A 10,671-nucleotide genomic window follows, 5' to 3' on the forward strand; every position below is an offset into this window, starting at 1 on the left:
CCAAGCAGTTCACAGCTGAGACATACACAAAAAATAGAGCCAAATAGAAAGACTTAGAGAATGAAAGTACTGAAGATAAATTAAGTCAAAGGGTTGAAAAGCAAATAGGAGTCTGTCAGGAAGCAAGGAGAAGGAATGGTTTTTTGAGACCTGGAAGCATAAAACAGTGATATGTTTAGGCAAGAAGGTCCCTGTGATTGGAGGGTTACAGGGTGGCATGCTTAGAAACACTGGTAGTGATTAGATCCTGAAAAGATATGTCATGCTAAGAAACTGGGACTTTTCCTTGTGAATCAATATTTCCCACAGTCATGACCATGGAACCCTTTGAAATTACGTGAAGAAATACCAACAGTAGTACAGGTTTAAATTTTTGATTCTTTACCTTTCTTAAAATCTAAGAGGTATAAAAAATTGGAATCATTTTTTTTAAACCCCAAGATATCATCAGTGAAGTAAATCATCTTTTATTTTCATCTTATATTTGGTTATCAAGAGGCATGCAAAACCCTCCAATTTTAATGAGAACAGTGTTTTTGTGTCTTTTTGTCACATATCCGCTTAATATTAGGTGTAATGTTGCTAAGTCGGATCCGCATGTGAGGTGCAGCATCAAGTCTTTTCCTGTATTTCGTTTTTGTTGCAGCATAATATGAAAATCCTGTCTCACACATGTGCATTGTAGCAAAAGGAAGAAGTACACGAACTGCACGCCTTGCAACACTTGGGTACTCTTGAATTAGGCTACTCCAAAAATCATTTAGTGAAAGTTCACTGAAATTTTGTTTCACTTGAGAATCAGATGTTAAATCAATCAGGCTCTCATAGTCCCGTGCTACTAATGAGGCTGGTTTAACAGTTACTGTAAATGGATTTCTAACCCAAGCATTATTGTCATTTGTTACAGGAAAATATTTTAACAGAGTAGAGCGCAAACCCCTTAGGTGCTGCACTATGGCACTGCAAATATCTTTATCAACTGTAGAATTAATTTCAGTCAAAAAGTCACTGAGTGTAGGAAAACAATCAAAGTTTTCTTCTTCGACAGATGAGGCCCAAAATTCCAATTTTCTTAACAATGATGACATTTTATCAAATACTGTGAACACTGTCACATTTTTTCCTTGCATTGACAGATTAACCTCATTTAATTTAGTAAAAATATCTGCAAGATATACAAGTCTTAGCAGCCAAGATGAATTTGTTAAACAATCAGACAGTCGAAAAGCAGAATCCATGAAAACCAACAGTTCACGACGAAGCTCAAAAAGTCTTACAAGAACTTTACCTCGGGAAAGCCACCTCACCTCTGTATTTAGAAGAAGTGCTGTGTGCTGGGCACCCATTTCTTCACACAAAATTTTTAGTAGTCTGGATTGATGTGGTCGAGCTTTAATATAATTGATGATTTGTACGGCCTGATCTAGCACATTTTTCAGAGATGCAGGCATTGTTTTAACTGCTAGTGCATGTCTATATAACAGGCAGTGACTACTGGAGCTTTCGGGAGCCACATATTTTATCAAGGTGACAGCCTCAGCAATTTTCCCGTCCATTGCCCTGGAAGCATCACTACAAACATCAACACATTTTTCCCATTCAATTTCATGTTTCTGCATAAAACTGTTAATGCAGTTGAAAATTTCTTCACCAGTGGCATTACTTTGCAAAGACTCACATAACAGTAGGTCTTCCTCAATAGACTTATTAAACCTGTAACGAACAAACACAAGCAGCACAGCAAGTCCTGAAACATCAGCTGATTCATCTAGCTGCAGTGAAAACCCATCACAAATTTTCAGTCTACAAACAAGCTCTTCTTCAATGTCAGCAGCTAGATCCTTAATTCGACGTGCAACAGTACTGTTTGATAGTTGTACTGCATCTATTTTTTTACTATACTGTTCGTCAAACATCCGCATCACCACATCTTTTGCACAAGGCTTGATAAGCAATTCTCCAATAGTATGAGCCTCTCCACTCAGAGCTATATGGTAACTTACATTGTATGATGCTTCTGTAGCACTTTCATTATCTGTATTGACAATTTTAGGTGCTGGCGGTTTATTATTTTCAGGTGAATCAAGATGTTGCTTGAAAAAGCTTATGTCTTTGTCTTTGTATGCAGCATGTTTAGTTTCCAAATGTCTTCGAAGCTTACTAGGGGCCAAAGAGCTATTTGATAAAATTTTCTTACATAATACACACTGGGCATGAGGTGCATCTCTATTTCCAAAGTAAGTAAATCCAAAAGATAAATAACTTTCATCATATTTTCTTCTTTTTGGTTTCTTACTAAATGTTGTTATTTTGTTGGAATTGGACATAAATTTGACCCTGGAAAGCTCACCTTCTGAATTTTTAGAAACTGCAGGCTGCAACTGCTCATCTTCACTCTGTAATATTCCAACCTTTTGATCATTTGATTCAGACACAATTTGATAACAAAAAGATTCTACTTCTTGTTTAAGACTTCCTTGTTTCAGCAACAGATCCATAGGCAATGAATTTGTGGTACAAAACATGGTTAATTTAGAATAAACATTGAGTATCACAAATGTGTTGAAATTATAAGACAGGATACATAGAAGATGAGCAACCATCAAAGAGATGATATATAGCAACACATCAGTTAATTTGTAAGTGCTGCCTATGCATCAACGCGCAGATGGAACATCACACGTTCGTGTATCAGGTGATCTCTCATTCGACTTCCTGGTGCTCTCAGGTATGGCACACCTTTTCTTAAAGGTAGATTATCACATAAAAATAAAAGCTATAGAAATGAGTTTAGTAGTCTTAAACTTACATTTTAAAATAAATTCTAAAAGAAGGAACTATTGTTAGCATTGATCTTTTTCTCACAACGCTTATTAACTTAAGATAACATTAATCTTCTATAAAACACAGTTTGGGAACCATTGGACTAAGAAATAATGAGTTGATAAATGCATTTTTAAGGAAGGGACCTTGAGGTCCCATGGCAGGGTTGGCAAATTTCTCCTGTAAAGTGCCATACGGTAAATGTTTTTTACCTGATGGGCCGTATGGTCTCTGTTGCAACTACTCAGCTTTGTAGTTGTAGCATGGCAGCAGCCAGAGACAAAACGTTAAAGAATGGGCAAGTTGTGTTCCAATAAATCTCTATTTATAAAAACAGACAGCGTGGGGCCATAATTTATCATCCCCTTTCATGATATACAGTATCTTGGAATCTCTTCTAGCTTTCTGATGCCTACTGCCATTAGATACATTCATTGTTGACACCGTCATACATCTTAAGGCTCCTTTCAGGGCTAGTAATTATTCTGATAAGCTATGTCAAAAACACAAACAGTTCAAAGTTTTGCAAGACACAGCATTCTGTTTTATCTAAACACTGTGTGTTAACATTGAAAAATAAACTGTAAACCAAAAGTTAGCTACTATTTCTCTGGACTTAAATTACATAAATATTTATATTATCCAAAATAAGACTCATTCAAAATAATGCATATATTTTACTGATTACTCTACATCCCATTATTCTTTAGGTGAAGTCTTAATGAAGACCTAAAGAAAACTCTCATTTAAATAGGTTTATTCCTCATATAAGAGTTTTTTAAAAGCATAATTAAATGGAAGGGTAATGCAAACTTTAGGACCTCTGATGAATACCAGCCTTATAAGTTAAGGCATTCAAATTTAGTGTCTACCTAAATATAGCTAGTTTGATTTAAAGTTTGATTTAAACTTTATGATTTGGCTCAGAGTAAGCTTTGGATTCTCATATTAGATCCTGAATCAAAATGGTTTTCTCAGTAACAGCTAGAGGGTAAGATACCTGAAATGAGGAGCACTCCCTTCTGCAATCACTCTCTCCACCTTGGCAGCTTGAAACGCAGACGCTTCAAAAAAAATAAAATTAAGGGATAGGGTGGAAGGGGAGTAACCAAAAGCCTAGAATGAGAAAAAATAAAATTAGACACTACAAAAGGAGAACGAACTATACACCTCTAAGATGACCATTCTTTACAATTTATTTTAGAGCCAGGCAGTGCAAATGATTCTTCACTGCCATGCAGATCTTAGACTGAAATAGAAGATGCCTAACATAGTAAAAATGTTAATATTTTCGTCCTGTTTAATACCCTGGTAATTTCATTATTTTGAAATGCTCCCCCATCCACTGACTTCAAAGAAAAACATTAAAAACTCTCAGAAACGAAACCTAACTTTTTAAAGTACAGTCACACCTAGTGTCTCTAAAACTAAGCACTGAAAGTAATCTAAAATGGAATTATACATGGAAGGGTTACATGAACTATGCCTTTTTGTTACAACCACTCTTGTCTCAATAACCAAGCTCCTTAACTTACTAATGTTTATTGAGTGATCACTGTTTACTATGTGCCAGTAACTGCTAAATCCTTCCTAGATTAGGTCACTTAATCCTCAAAACAAACCTGAGAGTCAGGGACTATTATTAATAACCCCCCTTTAGGGATGAACAAATAGATACAGAGAGGCTAAGTCACCTGCTAAGTTAATACATCTGTGAAGAACTGAGAACAGAACTCAGAAAGTTCGACTGCAGAGCCCACGTGCCTAGTCACTGCTTGTGTGTCCCCGAACACTCTTAATCTCTCAAGCACTAAAAAAATCTATTACCAGGAGTTGGATGGTGCAGAGAGAAATGAATTACAATGGGTTACAACTGCCAGAAAGTCGAGGGTCTCAAACTGGCAGCAGGAGAAAGCCCTACATCTTCATTACTGGGAGCAAAGAGTAGACTGTCCTTTCACAGTCCTGAATGCGCTTTAGTTGCCGAGAACTTCATGGAGCCGCTGGGTGACCTCGAAATTTAGCATCCCTCTCCCCTGCTATCAGAGAAGGACACGACGGAGTGAAAACGCTTTGTTCGGAGGGCCTCAGTTCCACCTTTTTAGAGGTGCTTCCCCGAATCTCTCGAGGACAAAGAGACTGGACTCCCTAGAGTAAAGTTTCTATTCGACTCCCTGAAAAGGGGCGGGGGGGAACCCTCCTCTTTTGTCTCTTCGGCTAAGGTGACAGGTAGCACCCTCCATTCAACCCCCCACCCTCAGGCGGTTCCTGCTCTGAACAATACCCGTGGGGCAGGAGGGCTGGGTAGGAGTGCAGTCCATTCATAAGCCGAGGCAGGAGGTGGGTACGGACACCCCGTCCAGCACCTAAGTGCTTTTTTCAACGGTCACCTCGATGGGCAGCCCGGCCACCTATCCCTCGGCTGCCCCTTGTCACAGGAGCGCGTTGCCCACCACAGCTGGGGGGCTGGCTTCCTGTGGGCGTCCACCCTCGCCTACGGAACTGCTCTCGCGTCCCCGGGCGGTCGCCTCAGCTAACAACCACAGGAAAACGTCTCAGCACCCGCCGCTATCTTTCTCCTTCATCTCCATCAGTGATGGAGAGAAGGGTCTCGGGTGCGGCTGGGCTGCGGAGCAGCGCCGCGGTCCCCAGCAGAGCCCGCGGCCGCCATTTTACGAAGCTCACGGCAGCGGCCATTTCAGAGCGCACCACTCAGCCGCCGCGGCGGCTCTGGTCCTCACCTTCACCGAGGCCTGAACGGGGTCAAGAGCCAGTCGTCGCTGACTGGAGGGGAGAGGGGGGAAGGGAGGAAGGGGAGAAATGAAAAACAAAACAGAGGGAAGAAGGATTCGGGGGGCCGGGCGATGCTCTCAGGTCAGGGATATCGCCTATGCCACCTCCATAGAGATCCAATTCGCGGCGGGCGCGGTAGCTCGTCTGAAGATAAATTTAGCACTCTGGGGCACCCGAACTTACTGTCTCCTTGAGCGACTCCGCCACTGCCCAATCAGCGCCGGAGTTTCTCCCCGCCACCAATCCGCGCTGAGCAGTGGGGTGGGACCAAAGGAAAGGACCAAGCTCGGTTGAGGCGTTGCCCAGCTGCCGTCGCCGCTGGCAGTCTGGAGTCATGAGCTCAAGGAGGCTGAGTTGAATGGCAGACGTGAAGCGATTGTTTTTAAGTTTCCCTGGGCCAGAGCAGCCCCGGCGTTTGTTTACAGTGTAGAGTCCTGGGTGCTGCGAGATAGCATTTGTGATCCTGTAGGGCTGGACTGGCTTTGAGAAATCTGCGTATCCACAAGCACTGGGGCTCTGCCCCGGCGGCAGATTTGAGTGGATTCGCAGAGTCTCGGCTGCTGGTGCTTTCACGCCCTCTTTGTTCCCCGAGCCGCACCCCAGGCCCAGGTTGCGCAACCGCCTCCTCTTTTCCTTGTTTTCTCACTGGAATCGGGGCAGAAAACTCCCTCTCCCTTCCCCGCCCCTCCCCGACGCTGGCGTGTCGGGGGCCCCTAGCGGGCAGAGCTCGGAGCTGAGCCTGATCTTGCCGGGGCGCTGCTCTCGGGTGACCTCACATGGGGTCGGGGAGCCGCGTGTTACAGCGGCGTCTCCGCAGTGTCAACGGGAAAGAGGCCGCTTCCTGTGTCTTTGCACCCCTCACCGGTGGCTCCCTCCTCGGAGGAACGTCCAGCGCTCTGGAACACTCAGTGTGCTAGCTGTAGCATCGGGTGTTTTAAGCCCATTTCTTCTACGCCCATCCCCTCTTTTAAAAAACAACACAGCAAAAGGCTTCGGGCTGTGTATTCCGTTATTCCATATTGTGTGAGATCCGTCGTGGCGACCTGCAGTCTGTTTTTCCAAACTGGCATCTTAAAATATGTACGCTTCTTGGAGGGAATTTGTTAAAATACGTGTAGCATTAAACAGTGGGTCCTATTGTTTGCAATATTTTAGATTTTCGAGGCCCCGTAGAAATAGCCAAATGAAAGTTGGATCTTGTTTTCTGGCGCTGCACCAATGACAGAAAATTCCCAACTTGTGGTCAAAAGCAAGGGCAGCTTTTGTTTTTCTTAAATATGCTCTTCTTTGATATGCGAATAACTTTCTTAGGCGTTGAAAGAAGTCTAACCTTTTATTTAACAGAATTTTCAGGACTGAAAAAGATGATTTCCTAGGACTGATCATAGATGTTAACATTTGGTCCCAAATGCTTTAAAGTCATTTCAGCATCTTCAGAACTTTGCCCTATGGTAGGCTATCCATATGTTTTTATTATCATTTTAAAATGATTCCTCTTGGGGCTTCCCTGGTGGCGCAGTGGTTGAAAGTCCGCCTGCCGATGCAGAGGACACGGGTTCGTGCCCCGGTCCGGGAGGATCCCACATGCCGCGGAGCGGCTGGGCCTGTGAGCCATGGCCGCTGGGCCTGCGCGTCCGGAGCCTGTGCTCCGCGACGGGAGAGGCCACAACAGTGAGAGGCCCGCGTACTGCAAAAAAAAAAAAAAAAAAAAAGATTCCTCTTAAATCAGCCTCATTTGAGCTTTAACCACCAAGGGGGAAATCATTTTGGGGAAGGGGCGCAATTTTACTTGAAGAGCGAAGAATTTCATTTTGTAATTGCAGGAGTTGTCTAGCTTCTTAATAATATTGGAATAATATCCCACATTTTCATATGTTTTATATTTCAGAAAAGCCTTTTACATATATGCTCCCGATCTAATCTTCACGCATCTGGTTTACATGTTCATGAATTGGGAAAATCCAAAACATTCAGCTGATAACAAATTCAACTGAAGTCAAGTCTAGGATTTAACCTATGTCCAAAAATCCGAAGTCTGATAATTAAGGGGCTTGAAACATAAGAATTTTTTCTGTAATTGATTAGTTGCTACGTTATTATAGGATGTTGATTGCTGAGACAGATAAGAAAACGTATAGACAATGTAGAACTCAGACCAATAATGATAATGGCTAGCATTTATTGAATATGCAGTATTGGTAGAAGCTGTGCTATCTACACACTTTTTAAAGTACTAGCTCATTTACTCTCTACAACCCTGTCAGATGACTATGCCTATTTTACAGATAAGGAAATTGAGCACAGATTGGTAAATAAATTGCCCAAGTTCCCACAGCTAATTGTTGGCAGAGCCAAGATTAAGTGCAGTGAGGTGGTGGGAACTACAGGCCATGTGTGTCTGGGCGGGGTGTGCTTGTGCATATTTATATAAGGCAGAAAACGATTTCAAGTAAGATTACAGTAATATATTGGGTAAGCAGGTAGAGCTTCACCATGAAAAGGGAACTCGGTTAGTTACTTGGGGCTCAAGTAACTAACTGAGTTACTTCCCATAAAATCATCACGGGAAGTACTAACAGGAATTTTGATTGATATCCCACATTTGCAGCCTTAGTTGCTGTGAGAGGTCTGAAATGGCAATTCTGTTCACGTTGGTTGTGTGAGTTAATTTGCACTGCAGTTAGGTTTGCCAGAAGCAGATGATGAGACAGGGAGCTCTGGAGTCAGTATCGTAGGTTGGAGTGTCCCACTCCACCCTTTATACTCCCCTCTCCCTCAGATAGTATATGGCAGCCATGGGAAGGGCAGGACTGTAACTGAGGCAGACCCTGAATGCGCTGACAGCTGTAGGCCATCTGCTGATCACACTACTGGCCCCTGAGCAGGGCAGCAAGTCCTTTCTTGAAGAAGGATCTGAGTGGCACATCTCCATGCCTGCCACAATGTGTCACCTTTAATATAAAAAAGGTGGTAAATTAATACAATTTTCATTATTTCTGTGAAAGTTAATAATTTCTGTGGTGTTGTGTGCTTTGTGAACTTTTAAGATCTATGGGGGAGGGTGGGAGTTTAGCGGGTCGGGGGAGGAGGAATTGGATGAGGGCAATCAGAAGGTACAAACTTGCAGTTATAAGATAAATAGTACTAAGGATGCAATGTACAACATGATGGATATAATTGACACTGCTGTGTGTTATATATGAAAGTTGTTAAGAGAGTAAACCCTAAGAGTTCTCATCACAAGATACTCTTTTTACTATTTCTTTGTTTTGTACCTATATGAGATGATGAATGTTCACTAAACTTGTGATAATCACTTCATGATGTATGTAAATCAAATCATAATGTTGTACACTTTAAACTTATACAGTGCAGTATGTCAATTATATCTCAATAAAACTGGGAGAAAAAAATATGAAACATTTAAGAGAATTTTGTGACCACCGGTATAAGATTGATTTATCGCTATTAGATTTACAAGAGTTATGTAAGTGATTATAAAATTTCACTGCCAAGATGTTAGATATATTACATTTGTAATTGTAGTTTAAGATATCTAAGAAAATTTAATTAATGGAGTATGCAAGTGATGTTAAATATCCAAGAAGTATATAGTCTGTTATGCTTATGAATTAATTAAGTCATAGAGAATAAGTGAAAGTGATTGTCCATATTTTTATGCAAAGATTATGAGATTTATAAATAGACTAACAAGATTTATAAATTGAGCTTTTTAGAGGCTTAAGAAATAAAAGTTTACAATTTTAATGTCTTTGCCTATTAATAAACAAATTAGTCATGTCAATTATCAGTTTTTATTGTAGCTAGTATTCACTCCCAGGACTTTCACTATTCCCTCTATGTTCAATGATTCTCAAAAATATAACATGAGCCCTGACTTCCCACTTGAACTTCAGTTCTAGATTTTCAAGTCTGTAGACTTTCTATTTGAATATATACCAACAGCTCAGATGCAGCATGTTCAGAACTGTACTAAATCTCTCCTAACACTTTTACTTTCTCAACAACTTCATTTTTGTTAAAGATTTTATCATTATTTTAATATCGCAAACTAGCAAGCTTTTGGAGTCAATAGTCACTCTTCATTCATCTTCATATTCCGTATGTGCAGGCATCAAATTGTTATTTTCTTCTAATGTTTCTTAGGTTCATCCACATCCCTCCATCACTATCGCATGTTCTCTAGACCAGGCTCAAGAAATGTTCCTTCTAAATTATTGCCACAGTCTTCCTAGCTCCCATTGTTTTTCCATTTAATTGGTTTAGCATACCAATCTTCCATATTTTAGAATCTTGGAGTGACTCACTAGTTCTTCTATGTCATGGCATAGAATCATAAAACTTTAGAGCTGAAGAAAATCTGTAGAAAATAATATAGTCTTCACTCAGTATCTGTGGGGGTTTGGTTCCAGGACCCCTGCCCCTTGGATACCAAAAATCTGTGGATGTGCAAGTACTTTTTATAAAATGGCATAGTATTTGCATATAATCTGTTCACATCCTCCTGTACACTTTAAATCATCTCTACTTATCACACCTAATACAATGTAAATGCAAGTAAGTAGTAATAAATTCAATGTAAATGTTATGTAAATAGTTGCTGATGCTTGGCAAATTCAAGTTTTGCTTTTTGGAACTTTCTGGAATTTTTTTTTCTTAATATTTTTGATCCAAAATTGGTTGAATCCAGGGCTTCCCTGGTGGCGCAGTGGTTGGGAGTCCGCCTGCCGATACAGGGGACGTGGGTTCGTGCCCCGGTCCAGGAGGATCCCACGTGCAGCGGAGCGGCTGGGCCCGGGAGCCGTGGCCGCTGGGCCTGCGCGTCTGGAGCCTGTGCTCTGCAACGGGAGGGGCCGTGACGGTGAGAGGCCCGCATACCGCAAAAACAAAAACAAAAAACAAAATTGGTTGAATCCTCGGATGTGGAAACTAGATACATAGAGCCAACTGTACAATGTAATCCCCTTTTCCCTCCATCCTACAGAAGAGAAGAATGAATCCCAGAGTTATTGCATGACTTTGATGTCACATTGA

At 41.4% G+C, this 10,671-nt stretch overlaps 1 protein-coding gene across 3 annotated transcripts; it reads right to left on the bottom strand.

The window, feature by feature from the left end:
• Positions 1-451: 451 nt before the first annotated feature.
• ZBED5 (zinc finger BED-type containing 5) lies at positions 452-5,786 on the bottom strand. 3 transcript variants are annotated; one of them, XM_060104937.1, is made up of 3 exons: positions 5,565-5,786; positions 3,824-3,939; positions 452-2,739 (listed from the first exon to the last, which is right to left on the bottom strand). In XM_060104937.1, exon 3 carries the CDS (start codon positions 2,601-2,603, stop codon positions 519-521), a length of 2,085 nt encoding a protein of 694 aa, XP_059960920.1. In that variant the 5' UTR covers positions 2,604-2,739; positions 3,824-3,939; positions 5,565-5,786; the 3' UTR covers positions 452-518. The 3 variants fall into 3 exon arrangements, with proteins under 3 accessions (XP_059960920.1, XP_059960918.1, XP_059960919.1); XM_060104935.1 differs by having other exon boundaries at positions 452-2,744; XM_060104936.1 differs by having other exon boundaries at positions 452-2,776.
• Positions 5,787-10,671: the final 4,885 nt, after the last annotated feature.

This window comes from Mesoplodon densirostris, chromosome 7 (genome assembly GCF_025265405.1).
Source record: "Mesoplodon densirostris isolate mMesDen1 chromosome 7, mMesDen1 primary haplotype, whole genome shotgun sequence".
NCBI lineage: Eukaryota > Metazoa > Chordata > Mammalia > Artiodactyla > Ziphiidae > Mesoplodon > Mesoplodon densirostris.

Excerpts from the sequence above, each read along its gene's own strand:
- ZBED5 (XM_060104937.1), bottom strand. The coding sequence starts at position 2,603 with ATGGTTGCTCATCTTCTATGTATCCTGTCTTATAATTTCAACACATTT.